The sequence below is a fragment of the Lampetra planeri genome, chromosome 10 (genome assembly GCF_965212315.1).
Source record: "Lampetra planeri chromosome 10, kcLamPlan1.2.h2, whole genome shotgun sequence".
NCBI lineage: Eukaryota > Metazoa > Chordata > Hyperoartia > Petromyzontiformes > Petromyzontidae > Lampetra > Lampetra planeri.
Window position 1 is genome coordinate 7,390,077 of NC_136116.1, and position 22,975 is coordinate 7,413,051.

General features: G+C 48.8%; 1 protein-coding gene across 1 annotated transcript; it reads right to left on the reverse strand.

The window, feature by feature from the left end:
- Positions 1 to 604: 604 nt before the first annotated feature.
- On the reverse strand, positions 605 to 22,975 carry LOC144721157 (eomesodermin homolog). The gene is made up of 5 exons (XM_078598550.1): positions 22,825 to 22,975; positions 19,822 to 19,943; positions 14,956 to 15,114; positions 7,065 to 7,126; positions 605 to 3,261 (listed from the first exon to the last, which is right to left on the reverse strand). The coding sequence occupies exons 1-5, from the start codon at positions 22,973 to 22,975 to the stop codon at positions 2,289 to 2,291; spliced, it is 1,467 nt and encodes a 488-aa protein (XP_078454676.1). The 3' UTR covers positions 605 to 2,288.

The window sequence follows — 22,975 nt, forward strand, 5'->3', positions numbered from 1 at the left end:
ATGATAGAGCTTCGACGAGCTCGACTGAGCAACATTGATTATGCTACAGGTTATCGAGAAAAGTTCCGCTTAAGCTCATTTAGAACTTATTTTAGAAATGATTTTAGACCCTCCAATATACCACGTGATCCGCACGTGACGCTTGGGAAGTCTCATCCAGCAGTGTATTGACAAAAGGGCTGTACACGAGCGTGCAAGTGTTGTACTGTATATGCTAAATATATGTGGTTGGAAATAGACGACACGTGCTTAGGGGCTGTCGGAGCCCCGTGGTGCATTGGCTGCAGTTTACAGCCTACCCCTATTATAACAAAACCGATATGACATAGACCTATCAAGTGCTGCGGCCAGTCAGCCTCGAGCCGATACTCAAGTTTCAAGTTGATCTTGTTTAACCAGGTGACAAATCAAAGGATCAGGATACGTCTAATTAGCAAGAGTCAACTGGGTCATTGGTCTACCAGTAGTGGTGTGGATGTTTGGTATGTCTCATCGGAATCGAGTAATTGACGGCTAATTTTCGATTTTTTTTTGTAAATGTGGACCTGACGAACAGCCGACACAAGCGGTGAACGTCCTCTACCGCTTTACTATTTGAGCTGCGCACAGGACGATAGTTTTATTCAGCTATCGGTCGCACACGTTGCTCTTGTTATGGGGTAACAGTGCGAAAATAAAGTGCATTTAAAAACAACAGAATTCGACATAATTACAGGCGAAATAAACAACGAACGCGTTTTCACCATTGAAAAGAGAAGAGAGAGAGAGAGATACATGTCTTGGATTTTGAGGTTTGATTTTGAGTCCAGGCTCCTACACTCGCGGTTGTGAGATCCACGCGTAGTATCTTTACGTACACGTGTGTGTACTGTGCACGCATGCAGTCACATTTGTAAGGGAATAAATATCACATTCGTGGTTATGATGAGCGGGTGTAAGGATATTTTTTTCGAGCTACCGCTCACGCAATTGAGTTTTTAATTAAGTGTAACTATGCACACAACCACGAATACAAAGCAACACTTTACAAACCTCGGCGGCTGTGTGCGGTTTTTTGTCAGCAAGAAGGTCACCTATCAGTGGTCTCCGTGACTGATAGGCCGAGGTATAAATGATCGGAGTGGAGTGGCGCTACAATGGTTAAGCGCTATAAACTGGGGCGACTTATGTGGTATCAGAACCCGTCTTAGGCTATCTACCTTTCACCAACCGGTACTGACCAACGTGGTAAAGTATGACCAAGCAACCTACAGACGAAAGGCCTTCATCCAGCAATGGATTGCGATAGGGATGCGAGTTATTTCATAATTATTTTTTTTATAATCGAATGTTTATGTTCTAAAAGTGATTTCCCGTCTCTTGCAAAACCCCGTAGTCGTCTTATAAGAGCTGCTTACTTCCGAAGCTGTACAATAGGAAGGAGTCGATGTATTTAGTAACACAAGGCTTAAAGACGATTTCTTATTTTAACGAATTGCCCACTTAGTGTTACAAGTGTCCGGTATATTTTAGCGCATTTCTCCGGAAAACTTCATGGGTAATTACTCTAAAGGATGTTGACGATTTTACATTAAACTGCACCCACTTTCAAATCGATATATCGTTTGCGTTAAACACAATCTAGTAATAAAATCATGAAATCAAACGCCCGTATTATTAGGAGAAATCTGTCTCATCTTTTGCAAAACTCACATAAATCATACGTGTGTGTGTGTGTATATACCGTATACTGTATATATAAATCGAGCACGTCTTTGCAACGACCTAAAGTAATACTGCCACAATGTACTATATATATGAAGAGCGATAAATTTGTAAACACAACGAGACATCGTTAAATCAGCATAGGCCGTGTAACACGAATGAGGCCACCCATCAACACTGAGAATGAGTGTGTGTATGTATGTATATGCGCGTAAATCCTGCAAAAAACACCACTGCGTTTGTCATTAACACTGCCTTACAATAGAAACAAATGAACTGGCTGGACAAACAAAACATTATATAATACCGACGTTTCAGGAAATTACCCTTCTTCAGAACGGGACCATTCTATATATGTTTTCTCATGTAAGAGAGTGTTAGATCCATTATTTAAGGGCGTGAATGTCGATTGCGGCGATTTTATCTTTAATATATCTATGTTTGTGCTTGTGTACTACTAACACAGTTCCTTATTTTTTTGTATACATTTGTATGTACTTGTACATGTGTGTGTGTGTTTGTGTTGTATACAATGTCATCGTTGTGCCATCGCGTTCGCGGCTTGGCAAATGACCACCGCGAAGCTACTCGGCTCCGTAGTAGCCGTAGCACACCACATCTTTCAGACAGCTCTTTTCGAAATCGGTCGAGGCGGGGGGTCCCGTGGGGCCCCCCTTCGCCACGGCCACGCACTCCGCGTCTACCCCCGAGAGTCGCCGCTTCTTGCCGCCCCCACCCACCCCTCCGACACCGCTCTCGAACACCCCAGAGTCCGTGGACTCTGCCGACTTGCTGGATGGAGGACTCTCCAGCAACTTGTCCGGCCTGAGATCTTGCTCCGGGACGGGGCCGGCAGCGCCGATCTGCTGCAGCTCCTGGAACATGGAGCCACCTCCAGCCGATGACGACGACGAAGACGACGTTGTCGACGACGTTGACGGAGGCTGCGACGCACCTGCCACGGGTGCGATCACGGCGGAAGGCGCCGTCGCCAAACCCGACTGCTGCTGCTGCAGAGGCGACGGCTGCTGCAGAGAGGCCGCGTGATGGTGGTGATGGTGGTGGTGGTGATGGGGAGCGCGACTCGACCACGGCTTGCCCCAGTCGCTGGCCGCCGCCGCCGCGGCTGCGGCCGCCGCGGTGTCGCTCGAGTAGTAGCCGAGCGAGCACGCGGAGCTGGGAGGCAGCGCGAGCGACTTGAGGCCGTAGGGCAACTGCAGCGAACCTCCGGCTCCGCTCCCGACCCCGACGCCAACTCCGGCGCCGTTGCTCGCTCCGGCCGATCCCACGCCGCCAGTGTCCGCCTCGTACGCTTGCTGGAACGGTCCCACCAGCCAGCGCTGGACGGACGCCGGGCCGCACCCGCCCAGGTCACCGCGGTCGGCGTCGGAGAAGCCGGCGGCGGCCGCGGCGAGCTTCGAGCTGTACGCGGACGAGCCGAAGCGCTCGGCGAGCAGGGAGCTGCTGTCGTAGCGCGGCCCGCCGAGCAGCGAGTGATGCCGCGGGACGTCGTGAGGTGACGGCGTGAGGCGGTCCGCGTCCAGCCCCGGGTACATGCTGCGAATGGGCACGAACGCACGCGCGCGCGCGCACGTGTTAAGGACCCAGGGGCGCGCAGGTGCATACGCGCCTGTTGCAATCGCGTGCGATAATGAGCGGATAGAGCTGTGGACGTACGCACCCGCCCGTATACTGCCACGTGCGCGCGCGGGCAGGGCGCACACACAAACACACACACACACGTGCAAAGACGAATACAAAAATCCACTTATAGCCTAAATTAACTTTTGGGGCAAGTGTTGTTGGCGAGCACAAATGAAGGTCGGCACGGTACACGACGGGGTGGGTGGCTCGTCCGACCGCCTTTGTCTCCCCAGTGGTGATGGAAACATCACCGCACCGGTTACTCGTTTGAGGCGACCTAGGGGACGCCCAGGACCGGCTCAGAGAATAATTAATCGTCACTGCTTTTGGCCGTGAGCGGGAACGAACTCGGGTCGCTGGGCTCGTAGCGCAGAGCGCTCGCCCGTGTCACGATCACACACGTGTCACGATCACACACACACGCACACACACACACGATCACACACACACGATCACACACACACGATCACACACACGATCACACACACACGCATACACACACGCATACACACACGATCACACACACACGATCACACACACACGCACACACACGCACACACACACACATACACACACTTATGTACACAACCATGCGCAGCAGGTAATATGCACGCACGCAGTCGTGCATGCAAGTGTGTACACGTGCGCGTACACGGACACGTGCGCACACAGGACCGCGTACGTGCAAGTGTACACACGGGGTACGAACTACAATTGGACACAAACGCGTACGCCCACAGCCACGTGTACGCAGAGCCACGCGTACCCACATGCGCACATGACGCATGCACACGCACGGCCATATACGCGACGATGCATTTAGTCGACGACAAACGCAAATGCACGCGCGCACACACGTGTGCATTTACACGACCAAACACACCCACGTGCATACCAATGCGCAACCTGCATTATGCACGACCACACACGTGTCGACACAGGCATATTCAAACACGTGCTCATTCAAACGCATGTATTTGCACACGTCCGCACATATGTATGTGATCACACAGACGTGTGATCACATACATCACAGAAACATATGCGCTTACTCGACTATTTACACGCAACTATATAGATCATGCACGTGCAAGAGACATGTGCATTTACACAACACGGAAGGCATGGACACGCATGTACGCATATGTGCACATGCATGCATACACCACATATACAGCCATACATAAACGTATGCGCATACATGACCACAGACCCACATACACACAAATGTGCACACGTCTGCACTTAAATTTAAACAATTACAAAGACAAAGACCCACCCTAAAGCCTTAACAGACTGTTGGTGCAAGTGCAGTTAGCGATCACCTATGAAGGCCGGCACGGAACATAATGGGGTGGGGTGGCCAGCACCATGCCCAGCCGCCTTTGTCTCCCTAGTGTCGATGTTAACACACCGCACCAGATACTCATTTGAGGCCCAGGACCGGTTCAGATAATCGCCACTGGTGTTGACCAGCACTCCCCTGTCGCAAAACCTCACGAAGTTGCAAGCGTACACACACACGCGCAGTCATATGCATATGTACATAACCTCGCAGTGGTCACACACAACACAGCCGAATACAGTGATTCCACCCTATAGACATTTAGGCTGTTTGGACAAGCGCTGCAAGCGAGCACTTGTTAGTAGAGGACAACACCAGGCCGTCTTTGTCTCCGCAAGTGTCGATGTTTTCACATCGCACTGGGTAATGGTTTAAGTCTGAGTCAGCCTAGGGGAAGTCCCAGAACCGGGTTTGTCATTACTCGCCACTGACGTTAACCGGGTTCGTAGCGCAGTGCGCTATCCACTACGCCAATGCCCTCAACGCAACAAAGACAAATACCCCCCATATAGCCCTCACAGAGCGCTGGGGCAAGAGCTGTTATCTAGTGAGCGCCTATGGAGGCCGACACGGCGCGCCAGGGGGTGGGTGACCAACACCACTATACACACAGCCCCAAAGGGACAACCACGCACAACCCACCAACCCACACGCCGCGAGAAACGACTTGGGTGATGGTTTCATTCCCTCGTTTGGGATATTCGTGCGCAGCACGGCGTATGGAACTGTCCGATGTGATCCATGTTTCGATACCCCACTGATTTATTGAATGTTGTAAGCAAATACGACGGGCTCTGTTAGACCGAGTGTTATCAGGAAAGGGTTGACATATTTATTATGTGCATTGAGATTCGTGAAAAACGTGTAGAGGTTTTGAAAAAAAAATCGCCTCTATTCCTTCCCTATTGTTTTAGCGAGGTATCTATAAATTGATCACCCTGTACATGACCACTAATCAATCACAATGCATAGTGGTGTTGGCTTGTAAAAATGTATCTTAAACTCCCAAAACATTACATTGAGAATGTATTTCTGATTCAACTTCAATCCCTTTCGTATTTCTCGCGCTTCGATAAACCGCGAGTAAAATTAACAGAATACAAATTATCATTCATGTAATTGTATCCAGGAAAGCCTCGCTCTTTTCATGCAGGATCCTGCTACATCGTGACGTTTGATCACTCCCTCTTCAGGAGAAGGCCTCCATGTAGAAGGCAGGCCAATCACTCCGTGGAAACCCCACTCAGGTGAGTGGATAACACTAAAAAAAAGTCTGTCGCACAAGACGGAAAGACGGAGCCACTTGCTGTACTGCCATCAGCTGTCCACCCCCACTGCCCAGCAGGTATGGGAGGTAAACTAACCTACGTGATCCACCAACCCCTTGCGTGCAACGCGATCTTGTATACTGTTCTATATATCCTCTGCGCATTGAGTATATACTATATGTGTGAGTGTATCGCTTCGTGTTGGTGTCACGAGGACGGGCACCGTCGCACATTTGCGACCTATCTTCTTGGTTTTTTCGGTAAAGTCACGTAGAATGGAAATAATAAAATAATACAAATAAAACATAATAAAATAATTCTCACGACGTTTCGGCCACAACGCAAGCAGCCGTCCTCAGGTAGAGAACAGGTCTGTCGAGAAAACAGAGTCTGAATGACACACCCCAGGCTTGGAGCGTCTATTTTAGACCGAAATTTATTTGCGACCTAGTTATACCAAATAAACATTACCTTAATTTATCCAGCAATGCCTGAGTGAGTATCAAAAGTATTGTCCATGAGGGTCTTGCAACATTGGGATGTTTCCCCATGGAACTCTACGGGGCATGTGCCGCTAGGCGAAGACCCCGGGGCCGGCCCAGGACTTGCTGGCGGGACTATGTCGCTCGGCTGGCCTGGGAACGCCTGGGAATTCCCTAGGAGGAGCTGGAGTCTGTGGCCAGTGAAAGGGAGGTCTGCACCGCACTAGTCAACATGCTGCCGCCGCGACCCCCGCCAGGACAAGCGAATTGAGAAACCAACGAACCTTGACCTATTACCTACAGACCAATAGCATATGCACAGTTGCAGTGTTTACAATCGCTTACACTCTTTGGGGTGATATACAGCGTATACGACTAATCATAGCAAGACGAGTCCTAAGAAAAGGGCACTCCATGAATTAAGTGAAATAATGCTATTTTTTTTGAATATTTTTTTATATCATCATCATTATCGTCACCATCACTTGAACTGAATGCATTCATTAACACGTACATTGTGAGTTAAGCGCGCATGTTTACGTGGTTGTGTAGGCTTTTGATGAAAAATGTGATTGTCATGTATGAATTTTTTTGTTAATGAGACCAAATCGCAAAACTTACGAGTCGTAGTTGTCACGAAATCCCTTCGCGAACGGGTTGTGGTCGATTTTCAGCTGCGTGATCTGCGGAATAAAAAAAAGGTATTTTTGTCAGCATGGGTACGGGTGAGTATCTTTTCTTTCAAACTAGTTGAATAACTTCGTTATTTTTTTTTTACTTTATTAATATACACATACGTTGTACGTTTTGTTGGAATTACTATCCAGTGCAACGTCAAACATCCGCACTGATGAATTAACCACCCAGTTCAGTACAGAGTTTGTGCATGGTGTATCATAACCCATCCTTCACACATCCGCTTATAACTCAGTCCCCAGCGAGTCGGATATGCAACATCGCACTTACATACATGACGGGCAGTTTTAAGGTTATGAAAATAAAGAATGCTGTATGTAAACGTATTTCCTTTTCCATAACATTAGGATGCAGTCCTGAAATACTCTCTGCTGTTAAAGTGGCCGGGTCTGGAAGACCTGGACACGTAATTTACTACTATCATGAGCCAAGAATGTCTGTGTGTCCCGCGCGTGACGTCACTCCACGTCGGCCAGCCCCCCTCATTATTAATCATGAACAGGTTACGTCCTGCACATGGACCCCCCCCTCATTAATAATCATGAGCAGGGGACGTCACTCCACATGGAGCACTCCCCCCCCCCCACTCATTAATAATCACGAGCAAGTGACGTCACTCCACATCAAACAGCCCCCCTAATTAATAATTATTATAAGGTGACGTTCTCCAAATGGACCCCCCCCCATTCATAATAATTAGCGGGTGACGTCACTCGACATGGGGGGGGGGGTGAGGCGCCTGCCCCCCCTCCTCGGCGTCAACTCACAACCCTCACTACAAAGGCAGAACCCTCACGTCACGTGATCTCCGTAGCGCTGTTGAGACATAGAAGTAAAACGGACGTCACGATGAACAAGGGATTATAACATTAAAATGAAGTAAGTCTGTGTCACCGCGGCCTTACAAATTGCACACGAATTGATGCAATGAATATCACGTCGCGGTCTGCTTTTCGCTTGCAAGTTTCAGATTTACTGAATTGCACCCGTCCTTGGACAGGCAAAAGGCTAGCAATGTATATTTACTTACAAAAATGTGACCGTTTGATCCCTTTAGGTAATTCGATGTTAAATGTCTTGTGTGAGGTCATGCAAGAGCCTGCAGCATTTATAGCAAATAATCATGACGGGTCTCTTAGACATAGGGCCGCATCCTACGTTTACCAAAAATAGGTTCCTCTGTGAATATTTCGTCTTTTGAAGAAACCATTCTTAAAAGTGCTGCCCACATAATTTTGGCACGTACCACTACTAAACTTCTAACTGTAGACCCATACTGCATATACGGCGTGCACCTATAGGGCCATATACAGGATGAATACGTCACAAATATAAATGTCCTCATTAACCCACAAAAATACAACACGGGTCACATATGAAGCGCTGTTAATATATTGCTGCTTTGGCTCTTGTCTCCCAGGTGTTCATGTTGACAACGCATTACATAGGCCCCGCTTGTTTTTATATCGATTCTACCTAGGGGGAACGCCACATCAGGATCAACTACTAATTGTCACTGCTATCGTGCATCACGTTCGGGAATCGAACCTGGCTAAGTGGGGGGGGGGGGGGGCGTAGAGCACAGCACGTTCCGCTCCGCGCGTGCAAGCGGATGAGGTCTGGCTTGTCCCACATTCAACCGGCTTTAGCGTCACACTCCGAGGGGGGTGGGAGGAGGGGGGGGGATTGATTGGTTCACTGGTGACGGGGGACGTCTCTGTGTCAGTGTTTAGCACGAGACTTAACGCGATTCAGCACTTGTAATCTGACCTGCCCTATGAGTGAAACCAATCAACTTTCATCCGGGGCCGTACACGAATTCCAAAGTGTATATGTATATATTTTGGGGGCTTTTTCTAGTTGAATGCATTTCGACTCGACTATACGCCAAATTTCGCCATTCTGCATGGCCCTTGAAGAACGTTACAATAATTTGTCTCAGTTACCATCGTCTAAATGTATTGGATGTGTAGACTATAGGTGATATCAATCACCACTGCAATCTGTTCACTTTACACAAAACAAGGCTCATTACGATGTATTCAACGCACTGATGGTCGTTGCTGTATCCCAAATATCAAACGGAAAGTCCGTGCCAATAACAGATGGCAATTCACCGGCAATTTGTTCGAGAAATCCTGTCGGCTGATGAGCCATTGTTTCGTTTTCAGCTCATAGTCTCAGCAACGACTAGAAAATGCTTATGCTGTGTTTTTGTTTCAGGGATGTGCAGACGACGAGGATATCAGACGATGATAGCCTCCGTATGGCCGTACACAGTGTATAATGTAGAGCTGTCCAGTGCCTATTCAACCAGATACGGTGCCCGACGGTGGTGGTGTGGCTAGCACAACGCCCGACCGCCTTTGTCTACCCAATGACGAACTGTACACACCGCACAGGAAACTCATCTAAGTCTCAGTTGATCGAGGGGAAGTCGAAGGACAGGTTCTGATTCGACTTTCAGCTGGTCTTAAAATATAAGGAAACGGCTCTTAATCTTGTCGCTACATGTGTAACTAAGCTACGTTGCCAGGGCTCTCTAACACGAGTTGGAACCTTAGTTGGTGATGTGTTTTTACATTACTTTAAATCGTTCAACAGCGCTCTAGTGACATCACTGAGGAGCCAGACTCAGCAGTGACATTAATGGAGTGATCTTGGAATTATTTTCTAGTATTTTTTTTCTCATGAACTTAGCGTCAAACTTTCGTGAGGAAGCCCTGGGACATAATCATATATTTAAAAATTTGATCAAATAAATTATACTACTACATGTTACGTAAATATTTACACTATAAGCATATTCTTTGCGTCTTTCGGTAAAACCACGTAAATAGAAAAATCATAAAAATATCACGACGTTTCGATCGCAATTTAAGCAATCGTCATCAGGTGACAAAATATAGCAGGAGAGCTGCTGAGGCAGGATGTTATAAAGGTTTGAGATGGGTGTAGCCCAAGGGTCATCAGCGAAATGGGCGGGGCTAGAGATGAAATTTGCATGTAAATGTAAGATCGGAGAGCTGAGTTACCTCCACGATGACGAAGCTGTGGAGGTGGCCATTGTATTGTGAGAGATTAGCATGTCAATGTAAGAAAAACGAAAACCACCGCCACATCGAGGATAACGAGCAACGGTGGCCGTGTTAGTGAGACAACTCAAAGAGTCGAAATTAACTGCTAACATCGGCAGGTAGGATGGAAACATCACAGCTAGTTATGACTTAAACTGGTTAATAACGTCCTTCCAATGATTGCTTTACAGTAACAGGCTAAATGTCTCACTAACACGGCCACCGTTGCTCGTTATCCTCGATGTGGCGGTGGTTTTCGTTTTTCTTACATTGACATGCTAATCTCTCACAATGCAATGGCCACCTCCACAGCTTCGTCATCGTGGAGGTACATCAGCTCTCCGATCTTACATTTACATGCAAATTCCATCTCAAGCCCCGCCCACTTATCCTTGGGCTACAACCATCTCAAACCTTTATAACATCCTGATTCAGCAGCTCTCCCGCTATATTTTGTCGCCTGATGACGATTGCTTGTGTTGCGATCGAAACGTCGTGATATTTTATTATTTTTCTATCTACGTGGCTTTACCGAAAGACCCAAAGAACATTAATTCCTGCAGTCACGAAAGCTTTAAGTCAAGACGATAAGTATAATTAGCTTTGCTTCCTGTTTTAACCGTGGACTTCACATAGCCAATGATACCACTCATGTCATATGAAACACGTACAGTCTGGATCTCCCCGAATCTCGTCTTTCAGAATCAGAATCTTTATTTATACTGGAGGAATCTGAGGAGCTATAGTGCTCTTTTCACAGATCCTCAATAGGGGCAGGCCAGAAAGTTATAACAACAAACAATTCAAAACACAATAGGAGTGCAAAGTCTAAGAAAGTTAAGCAAATCACACCAAAAACTAAACTATTTTATTTTACGAGGGAAAGCCCACTCAGCCACACAGCTCTTTTTCAGAAGCGACCTGGCCACAAATGATAGCTCAACGAAGTGGCTTATCGTGTGTAAATTTATAGCAGCCAAATAATCGAAATAATCCAAAAGCATGTTTCTAAATGTGGAGGGAAAAATCAGAGGACCCCCGAGAAAAAAACACGCGATCATGGGGAGAACATGCAAAGTCAAAATAAACAGGCGTCAGGGTAGGAATCCAACCCCCGACCTCCTACATACCAGGCGAGGAAATGTGGAAGTCTTCCCGGGAAATTAACCCCCCCCCCTTGTTTTTGTCAGTTGCGCAATAATACACCACTCAAGATAATGAATTTACATGCAGTTCTCCCCCTCCCCCCTTTTGACATTGGGAGATATTCTTTTTCCCGTGATATGTCCCGGTTGTTTTTTTTCCCCTTCAAAGGTTGGCAACTCGACTGTGTGCCGAGTCATGAGTGAAACAGGGCGCGACGCGGAGCGGTGAGATGAGACGAGATACATCATCTCTGTAAGCCGTGGGGGTGGTTTTTTCCCCCATTCGCAGGGGAGGAAGGCAAAATGGGTTTTTAGAAATTATCTCGCGCCACTTGGAAGCTAAGATGAGCAATTAACGCACGGGCTAATTAAACTGCAAGCGGCTTCTGTAATTCCAAACACGCTTAGTCTTGTTGTTCTTTATTGTAAAGGTATTGCTGCATGGTATTGCTCTTTACAATGCTGACGGACGGGCGTGCCCGAGTGAGAGTTCTATGACCTCTAAGAGACAACCTCTAGAGAGTATAATATCATGGGAAGATTATTTAGGCCTACTCTTCCACTCCGGCCAGGCGTCCTGGAAGAGGCGGGATTATCCACACTTTATACTCCCTGGTTCTTTCGGTAAAGTCACGGAGATAGGAGAAAAAATAATAATAAAAAACACGACGTTTCGGTCGCAACACAAGCGGCCGTCTTCAGGTCACGAAAGATTCAAATTAAGATAATCCACACTTTATACAACTACAGTACACGCGATCTGCCGATCGACTGTGGTTTACCAATTTATATTGCTGGGTAGACAAAGGCGGGGATACTTAAGAAACTTGCCCATTGTTTCAATTGCCAACGTCAGGAGATCAAATCGAACGAGTGACCACCGGCTTGCGAGCGCGGGTGTGCTAATCATCACGCCAGACTGTTCATGGTGCTCCAGCAAGTAATGATATGTGGCGCGTATGTCAGTGCCTACGACACGCATTATTAAGGCGACGTCAATCAGTGCGACTCCCCACGGTCCGTCTTCGATTGTCTACGAATCGTCTGGCACGTTGCGCAATGCGCACGTGAATGGGGGACATTGATGCGTGGGGAGGGGAGCGAGATGGAGTTTGAGAAGGTCAGTGCAATTAAACGGCATCAAATATACGTGGCATGCTGTACAAATAATAATCCACGCATGCCACCAGATCAAGCCACCGCCATCCAAGGAGTTTCTTCCAATTGGGCTCCGCGAACAAATAATAAACTACAGTATTAAGTTATTAAGGGATGTTGCTTTCTGGCGATAAGAACTTGCTAATTGACTGAGTCCCCCCCCCCCCACCACGCTGAATACTCAGCCGCCCTTGTGCAGTTTTAGTCACCGCAGTAATTGTTGGCACACTTTTTTTGTTCGCACAATTAACGGTGGACGTCGCAGCCTTTCTTCATTCACACAGGGGGTGAGAGCCAGAGTGGAATGCATGCAACGCAAAAGCAGATCGTATCGTTGTTCATCCCTGTGTTGCGTTTCACATTGGTTTCAAGTTTATTTAAAATTCACCGTGGCGTGCGTGCCCCTCTGAATCTTAGTACCCCTCGCCCCCCCCCCTTAAGAAAAGGTGACACACGCTGCAGGGCTGCCTAATACGTCCAAGTCACGTTTTCAATGAGGGCGAGATTTTTCCTGTGAGCCCCTGAGCCCCAAAGTCGCAACGGCATTGGCTTAGTTGACGTGAGATCCAGACACAATACGCTCCGTGCAATGTGCGAGTGGACTGAGAGAATGGTATATGACGTGCGCCCCGATCATTTGTCTACACCCACGCAGCATCCCTTGGCTGCCTCCCCACAGGACCGACCTCCCCATTTCTATTTCTCACCACCCCCCAAAAAGCCTAAACCCTCTTCCAATGACACTCCGCCGACTCAATTTTCATTCGACCGCAGACTAACTCAATCGCATCTCAATTCAACTACAACAAACTCTATAGTTTTCAACTTCACTCCACCAAACCAATCTCTGTCAACTTCCACTACACCAAATCAATCACGTCTAAACTCCACGAAAACCAGTCCAAATATATCTTAACCCGATCTTTCCAACCACCACTCAATTCCACTCCACCAACAAAACCACTTCTCAACTTCACTCCATTCAGCCCATTCACAAAATGTACTGCACCATGAAGAGCAATGGGGCAACTTTCCTGTGTGTGATTTCATTGCAGTCTTCAAATGCTGCGCAAAGTCCCACGTCAAACAAAGTTGCACATCATTGACCCATGGTCATCTATGAGGGCCCATAACTGAACATTAACAACTAATTATGAGGCCCGCCCCCTATCCCTCCCTTCTCACCTAGGAGCCCTGGTCCAAGAAGCTCAGCAGGAGATCTAGGGAAGGAACGGGTTTGTTCGGCCGATAATAAAACAAAAAATAACCAGGGATTTGAAATAAATGAGGGTGAACGAAAATAACGAATTCGAGTGTGTTATTTGTCTTCATTAAAGACGGATTCATCAAATTTTCTCATCACACATTTCCTCGCCGTCACCTGCATAAGGAATCGGGCATGTTTAACCAGGTTGTCTTCACGAGCACGTGACACCCAGTCAGCTCGGAGCGCTTGTGACTCTGGTAGCAACACCATTTGTAAATGTGGTTGAACAAAGTTGTTTGGTCTCCGAGCAACGTGCAGCTTCGTTGACTCCGTGCTGAGGCCGTGTTAAACACAACAACACGGGCAACGCCAGAATATTGTTGATACAGTGATATTACGGGAACTTTTTGCACTGTTTGTAAAACCCCTCCATCAACAAACCTTTGCTCAAGATGAGGGTGCTTCTTTTCTGCTGTCATGTGGTCTGGAATTCCCTTTGTCTATCCGTACGCTCTGCTGATACCACCTGTTCAATGCAAGGGGATTACAACTTTCTTCTACGTTGGCACTCTCCTACTCCTAAGAATTATCTTCATACAATATTCTACCGTAACGTATATAATTCTACCCCCCCCCCCCCTCTCTCTTTGCTTAGAATACATTTCTCAAAACTCCCCTTCTTATTCAAAGTCTCCAGATGTGTATGTACTGTATTCCCTGTGTATGTAAAGTGTATTGAGATGTGGCCTAATTTAAAAGCGTCATAAATACAAACTTCATTGCAAATTGAATTGTTTAACCGGCCATCTGAGTTATAGCCGCAGCACCCGGCTATAAGCAGTGGCGATTGGTAGGTGAATCAATCCTCGTCGAGACCCTGGCCACACCTCACACCTTTGCTCCCAGCCGTCACCAAATCGGCGCTGACCAGCGTGCTGAAGTTTTTGTCAAATAACCCATCAGTGGATTGACTCAGAGCGGTAAATCTGTGCAAGTTTAACATTCGTTAAAGGGGACCACAATGCGCATTTTTTTCTGGAACTGCTAATGGTTTTTGCATATATATTCACATACGCTCTGTAATTTTTACACGTTTTTTTGTGGTGGTGATGTTGTTTGAAACGTATGGGTTTCAGTCCCGCACTATTATGATGGGGGGGGGAGGGGGGTTTCTCGTCATTTACAAATGTGATTGTTGGTGCAATCGACGGACTGGCGGGGCGTCTCACGTCCGTGTTCTGGTAGGCGGTGACCGCGATGAACTGCGTCTCGGGGAACGTGAAGGTCTGAGCTCGTCCCGGCTGCGTGGCATCCTCTACGCCCTCCTCGTTCACCTCCACCACGTGCAGCCGCGGCTGGTACTTGTGCAGCGACTGCAGCACGATCATCTGCGAACAGAAGAATCACATCCGCATGCAGGCAGCCGTGGCAGGGAGCACGGGGAGCAGATGTCACGAAGGTGTGTACAACGTAAAAGTGCTGTTGAGTGGCTGGCCACTTTGCGTTTTGGTCATGTGCTCAGCAACCGTGTCTGTTTACGAAAAAAACTGTAGAAGCCGGATATAAGCACATCCCTTCAGAGCAAGGCCAGCTGTGCTTATATCCAAAGTCGTGTGCTTATATCGAAATTTACCGTTTACCTCCCACCACTAGTGTTAATGTAAGCATGCGTTGCTTATAAGAGATGTGTGTGCTTAGCCGATGTAATTCACTGTCATTTTTCGCAGGCAATGGCGTATCGTGGTTGTCTTGAGCCTGGGCGCACGTCTAACTTCTTTCGCACGACTGATGTCGATGCAGGGCCACAACTACAAGTACACATTCAGGTGGTCAAGGCAGACGACCGCCACAGGGGCAGTGGAGTTTATCGCCGTGGTGATGTCTCCTTCGTATTTGCGGATCGGGCATCTCCTTCGTATTTGCGGATCGGGCATCGCGTCGTTAAATGTTGCACGTTCCGTTCTGGACGACCGCAATCGGACACTTGGAGAGTTTATAATTTTCCATGTATACATCATTTATCCGCATTTGTCATGGTTTGTAGGGATGCGGTTTAGGGTGCACCATGAGCTTCGTGGAAGATAAAATCAAGGATCTTCTCCGTTGGGTGTTTTTTCTCTCAAGGTGTTTGTTTGCGAGTTAAGTTTTCGTGCAAGTAATGAAATGGGACATCCTTTTTAATTCTCCCCCCACCTCCCAGTTCTTCGTAACCCGACGCCTGGGTCCCTCCATCCCGTGGGTCCCGGTGCCGTTTCACCGCTTGCACACTCGATTGCTACACCGCTTACGCAAGGGCGTTCATGGAAGGATAGGGGAAGCAACTTGGGAGCTGGGGATAGGGTAAGCAACTTGGGAGCTGAAGATATGACATTGCAAGACAGTTCTGGTACCGAGACGTGCACTGGAGAGGTCAGCGAGAGGTCAGCGACGAAGGAGAAGCAGAAGGAAGGAAGCGATGGCGATGCGCGGAGATATCGATGGCACATCCGGTCATGAAATATTGACCTTGAGTCATTGCCATGTATGGCATTATCATATAAAGTATATATGTGTGTGTTGTCATTTATGTACGGGTGTGTGATGTATACGTTTAGGCTTGTGAAAGAAAACCAACTAGGCAATACTAAAATACAACATCAGCATTTGCGTTAATGAATATATAATCGTATCAATAAATCAATGACAATTCCTTCAATGAAAGTTAAGTAGTGCATCATTTTTATTCGCATTGACCATTTTGTCGTTTTTCTGTTTGCTCAATTGAATGGTCGCGGACATCCATCGCTGTCCATTTCAGTTGTGATGCCTCCTCGTTGCGTGCTTCGCGGGGACAAACGATTGTGCGCCGCGCGTAGGGCTTAGCACAGGCAATGCCGCATACAAACACATCACGGTGTGGATTTACATCGCTTCTAAATGCGTTCGCATCTCGATACGCTGTATAACACCGGTGGGCATATTTATTCTAGAGACAAACAGAGGCGGGCGGTCACTTGCAGAGGGGAGAAATAAAGCTCCTGCGCCTGGACTTGAACACGGACAGAGTCAAGAGCACGGACGGCTGGGCGAGGAAAGGAGTTCCAGATAATTGGGGTCAGAAAATAATGGGCGACCTCCTACTAAGCGATGGCTGTCTGGGGGACGTAAGTATCGAAAATAGCTCAATTAACTTCAAAAACTCGACATGGGCAGGATAAGAGATTCAGCCCTTCAATTGCTTATTCAAGCCACTGCTGGTGGCCTCCAGGTGATGGGACTCGATAGTGCCCCTCTAAGGAGGGTATTTGGCCTACTCCTCCCCGCAAGCCGGACTTGAGTAAAAGACAAAGATTATCCACGTAAAACGAGGCGCAGACCGACCATCACAATCGGCAACCACCTTCCACGTGTGGAATCCACAGCAGGGACTGGCCGTGCAGGCTCGATTGACACAAGCAACACCCAGGGAGTAGGGTATGTATATGGTAATCAGTCAGTATTCAATAGGCGTTGCATTGGAGACGGGTGATGATTCATTATCAAAAGCATCATTCCAATGTTTTGCTTATTCGCCCACTTAGAGGAAGAAGGAAATTGTCATTGACCTTTTGCCCGACTGGCATTGTTTAGGAATAATATTTGATGACAAATTAAATAATTAAGTAAATAAACTTTGGATGAATGGGCTATGAAAACATATTTTTAAATAGCGACGTATTTAGTTAAAGTGAGGAATGCAGTTGTGTGCATGATGATCATGCAATAGTCACACCATGGTTAGATCGTATATTTCACTTCGTAGGGAAACGGGGTATGTATACACCATCGTCAAATATAATAGCCATTATTTTTTTGTGTTAATATGACTATTCGTGGGGTTTAGTATATGTGTTAACCACTGCATTTTACCGCATGTGTATTAAAGGCACACGCAAATTTTCACGAGCGACGAAATATGGATAAAAAATCACCTGCGCCAAACCCAACACATCGTTACGAATGTGAATATTATGATAAAAAAATAGAAACGTTAGGATACTGGGGGCGAGATCGATATTTAAACGACACGTGGATCTTTTTCAAGCGAAACATTGCAAGAGGCGTTGAGAAATAACGGGCACGGTAGACACCACGTTACGTAATCTCTGATGTTTGTATTGCCGAAATCGTGTTCTTTTTTTCTCCCAGAGACCGAGAGGGAATCTCTACCGATCTGCAACATTTTAAAATAAAAATCGCGAACTTGCCATCTGCCCCTCGGATGTGCTCTTGGGTTGTGCCTGAAGAATGTTCAATTCCCGAAGGTGCTCCGAGCACGTGGAGCGAAACGACTGACACGATGTCGTACGACACCGGCAAAACACATCGCAGATCTGGACAGCACGACGGCGAAGGTGTCCACGCAGTGTGATGTTGAAACACATTTAGCCCCAAAAAATAATCCACTCGAGTCTCCTACACGAATCTACTATAGCTCTCTGGCCTCCATGTGTATGTGTTCTAAAGAAGGGCCATTGCTCGAAACGTCGCCTAATGTATCCGTTGTATTTCAAGGCCACATAGTGTCATTGATGAACGTGTTGAGTTTTCATCTAACAGCCCCCACCCCCCGCCTAACCTAAGCGGCGTCACGAACACCTCAAAGGCCCCCGTGATCGAGACACGCGCTTCGTGATACAATGTGTTTAGTGCCGCTTGCGTGGAGTTCCCGAGGGGTGGATGTCAGGGTAGAGGCTGGCCGCATCATCTGTGTGTGTGTGTAATGGGTAGCGATGGGGCGCACCGTAGGGTCTGGGATGATGCAGCGGGCGGTGCTGGTTGTGGCGTGGGGAGGAGGACAAGGAGAGGGTTAGGGGTGGGAGGTAGTGGTTTACTTATCAGAGTGGGGGTGGGTTCGCAGGCGCGATTACAAGTCCGTAAACCCGTTTCTCACCACGCTCCGTTTCGCTTCGGCTGGCGCCTTTCTCACCCCTGTGCAGCAATGGATCGTTCCCAATTAAATAACTCCCTCCCCCCACTCTCCCCCCGCCAACCACTCCCCCCACCCCACCCCAGCCACCCCCCTAACACGCACACACACACACACGCGTGGAATCACATCGCTACACTCCGCAAAGCCACGCGTGGATGCACGCGTGCGGGATTTAGACCGCGAGCTTGCGAAGCTGCCAATCTTCGATGCGCTCGGGGGTGGGGGGGGGGGCAATGATGCAGGTCCAGATGTCTGTGTAGCAGGTGCAGTGGGTGAGTCAGGTAAGTTAACGGTGCTACGACAGTTCGACGTAGTGAGCGAGTTAGGTAGGGCAGGTGTATGTTGTAGAGCATGGAGGTGATGGGGCGATGTGATGATGTATGCAGGCAACACGTTACGTCAGTTCGCTCTAAGTAGGCGCGTTAGCATGTGACGTATTATAGGTGCGGTAGGTGCATTTATTATGAGTATTAGTCTGCTAGGTATGTTAAGGTAGGTACGTTTGTTTGTTAGATGTGTTCTATACGTCTATTAGTTTTCCAGGGATGTGTGCTCGTCCATTTTGTGTAGAAGATGGATTTCGAGGTGTGTACGTCACTTTATGGTGTCAGGGGGCTTCAGGTATGGTGTGCCCGCCTCTGTTCGTGTGTTAGAGGCACAGGGAACCACAGAGAAGCAGGAAGGCAGCCAGAACCGGGGCCAACAATTGTCCAAGCTCTGTGATCCTATACAGAAATGTTTGAGCAACTCCAGTAGTCAACGTTTCATACTATGTGAGAGGAAACCGGAGCACCCGGAGAAACTCCACGCGTGTGAGGGGGGCAACCCTTGTCTTGTACAGATGGACACAGATGGAGATTCATCCACTTGCTGTACTGCCATTTCCCGACGAGCCAGGCTATGGCGACCTCTGTGCCCCTACGGTATCGGAGGTTTCACGACATCTGCGTGAACCACCGAACCTCGCTGCTGCTTCCACATTGCTGGATCAGGAGGCCACGTGTAGTGTAACGACCACCGTCGTAAAAACGTCCCGCCACACGTACGCGAGTCGAGCTCTGCGGGTGGTGTGAGAGGTCTCTTGGCCCGCGGAGTCTCTGTGTGTGTGTGTGTCTGTCCGGCGCGGTGCGTTGCGTGCGCGCACCTGTCCCGTGTTGTTGGTGCCGCCTTTGTTGTTGGTGAGCTTCAGCTTTCCAAACGAGATTTCCTGGCGCATCCAGTGCGCGCCCGTGTTGGGCGAGTCTGGATGGAGGTACATGCGGTTCCCTGCGACACACGGCAGAACCAGTCTGCTTTGAAGGCATCCCGAGCGAGCAAAATAAAAACACGATCACCAAATACGAACGTCGTCGCTCACTTTGTCCGACTCTGCCGATGAGCCTCGTGAAGGTGGAAACCGTGTACAGATATTTTTCCTGGTCAAGTAAATGCTGCTGGGAAGAAAACGACACTCCCTCGAGATGGCTCGAGATTGCCAGGATGGTGGACTAAAACGTAACATTACATCTCAGAATCAGAATATGTATGTATACTGGAGGAATCCGATGAGCTAGAAAGCTCGTTTTCACTAATGTCCAGTGGGGGCGAGTCAGAACGTCACAACAACACATTTTTTTAGAAACAAATAATAATCTACAATAATTCATCGCGTCTATGCGTGTTGTTGTTATAAGGCAACGGTGGGACAATGGGTCGCGCAAAGCGCCACGAATCCGGCTATCTAGCTTCAATTTCCAACCAATGACAACATCAGTGGTAAGTGCCATCTCAGCACCAGGGAGACCAAGACAGTCAGAGGTTCCGCGGTGATGCCACACCACCCACCCCGTGTCTGCGCTCGATCTGCCCTTACAACTCGATCCGCTTAACATCATTTGCCCCGGCAATGTCAGCCCGTAACGGAAGGACCTTTGCCTCTGTACGTATATGTGTATATATACGTATATGTGTATACGTATATATGCATATATCGCTGTGCGCACGGTAAGTGATACCGATGTCATACTTTAATGCGACAGCTATAGACCAATACTTATAACGCCACTCAGTAGGTGTCACTCGCGCCCGCTTGTCTCATTTGCTGCCGTGAGAATGTCATTATTACTGCGCGATGAGATGCGATGGGCAATCGCTCCGGCCATGCGCGTTGAGTGCAGTATGCAAACAAAGACAAAGATCTCCCTTATAGCCTACAATAGACTGTTGGGGCAAGTGCTGTTAGCGAGCACCTATGAAGGTCGGAACGGGACACGGAGGGGGTGGGTGGTCAGCACCACGCCCGACCGCCTTTGTCTCCCCAGTGGCGATGTTTGCACACCGCATTTGAGGCTGAGTCGACCTAGGGGAAGCCCAGGAATGGTTCAGATAATCGTCACTGGTGTTGACCGTGAGAGGGAATCGAACTGGGGTGTCGCCGAGTTGGTAGCACAGCGCACTAACCGCTACACTACCGCTCCCCACACACGCGCACAGATCCAACCTCCCCGTTCCACTGCATCAGTCGTCAGGGGGCAAATGCTGTTAGCGAGCATCTATTAATGCCGGATCGGCTCACGACGATAGTAGCGTGGTCATCACCGAGCCAGACTGCTTTTGTCCCACGCAGGGATGATGATTGCACACCGCATCAGGTACTCGTTTAAGGTTGAGTCGACCTAGTGGAGGTTTAGATACCGCGTGCCATTGATGTTAACTACTGTGTCCGAAAACGCTAGAATCGCGTGTTTAATGGATTTACTCAGAGTGTACAAACACGTGTTCACACACACATTCACGCACGCTCACGTACATGTACCGTAGACACACGTGCCCTGCACAGACACACGTGCCCTGCACAGACACACGACAGACACAACTCCCCGTATGGCCCTTGAGACTGTTGGGGAACACCTTTCTTCGGACGTACGTGGCGAAGCCAGCTCCACGCCCGCTCGTCTTTGTTTCCCCAGTGATTACGTTTACGCACCGCGTGCTCGCGAAGCGTGAGATCGGTTCAATGCACGCGTGCCGCTGGTGTCATCCGTGACCGGGAATAGAACCCAGGCGGGCGGGCTCTAAGTGCATTCCGTCTCGTACACACACACATACACACAAAGGTACAAACACAGACCTGTACACAAATACACATTCGCACGAACACCTTATAGTACGTATAGATGTACAACCCTCACTCGCTCCCACGTATGCGTACGTGCACACAGGTTCAAAGACATACACACACACACATTCACCGTCACACACAAAGAAACAGATCACCCACGTAGCCTTTCACAGGCTGTGGGACAAGTGGTGTTGGCGAGCACCTATGAACGGGGTGGTGTGGCCAGAACGATGTCGGGCCGCCTTTGTCTCCCCGACGCTGATGTTTACGCGCCGCACCATGCCGAGCGGATCTAGGGGAGGTCCAGGACGGGTTCAAGATATTCGCCAGACCAAATGTTGCCTGCGAGCGGGAATCGCCGCGTTCGAAAGAGCAGTGCGCTAACCACTGCGCCACAGCTCGCTCGCGTTGCCGTAGAACGACCGCCGTTCGTCACTAAAGCGGCGGGTGACGTCTCTACGACGCTCGTGCCAGGCTAGGTGCGCTTCGAGTGCCACGCAAACGCTAAAACATGCACGATCCCTTTAATGCTCTCCAACACACACAGGACAACCATTTCCCGGCTAGCCTGAACAGACGTTTAGGTGCAAGTGACGTTAGCGCGCACCAGGCACGCAATTGAGGCTGAGTCGACCTCGTGGAGGCTTAGGACCCGTTCAGATAATCGTCACCGATGCTGACCGTGAGCGGGAAACGAATTCGGGTCGCCGGCTTCGTAGCGCAACGGGCGAACTGCTACACGACCGCTCCCCTATAGACAGAAGTACAAAGACAAAGATCCCCCCCGTAGCGCCTTAGCAGACTGTTGGGGCAAGTGCTGTTAGCGAGCACCTATGAAGGCCGGAATGGCACACGAGGGAGTGGGTGGTCAGCGCCACGCCCAGACAAACACACACCTCGTCACAGCCGCACTCCGACGTACGCTCCCAACAACATCAATCTCAATTCGCCTCCACGTTGTTGCTGCTGTTGCTGAAGCGACTGCGACGTTTGTGCCAGGCTAGGTGCAGGTGATACAGACACACACGCGCGCGCGCGCACACTCACCCTGCACGTTGGTGTCCGCCTTGCCGCAGGGCACCCACTTGCCTCCCTGGAAACGCCAGTGGTTGGGGTCTGCAAGAACGACGTCCACGAAGATGTTGTAGTGCGCCGTGGGATCGAGGCCGGACACGGTGAAGCTCAGGAAGGGAAACAT

Bases quoted from the DNA above. Each gene is read 5' to 3' on its own strand.
- LOC144721157 (XM_078598550.1), bottom strand. From the start codon at position 22,975: ATGTTTCCCTTCCTGAGCTTCACCGTGTCCGGCCTCGATCCCACGGCG. The intron at 19,944-22,824 runs GTGAGTGTGCGC...CGTGTGTCGCAG, and splicing joins GGCGGACACCAACGTGCAGG to GGAACCGCATGTACCTCCAT. The intron at 15,115-19,821 runs GTGCGCGCACGC...TTCTGTTCGCAG, and splicing joins GCACCAACAACACGGGACAG to ATGATCGTGCTGCAGTCGCT.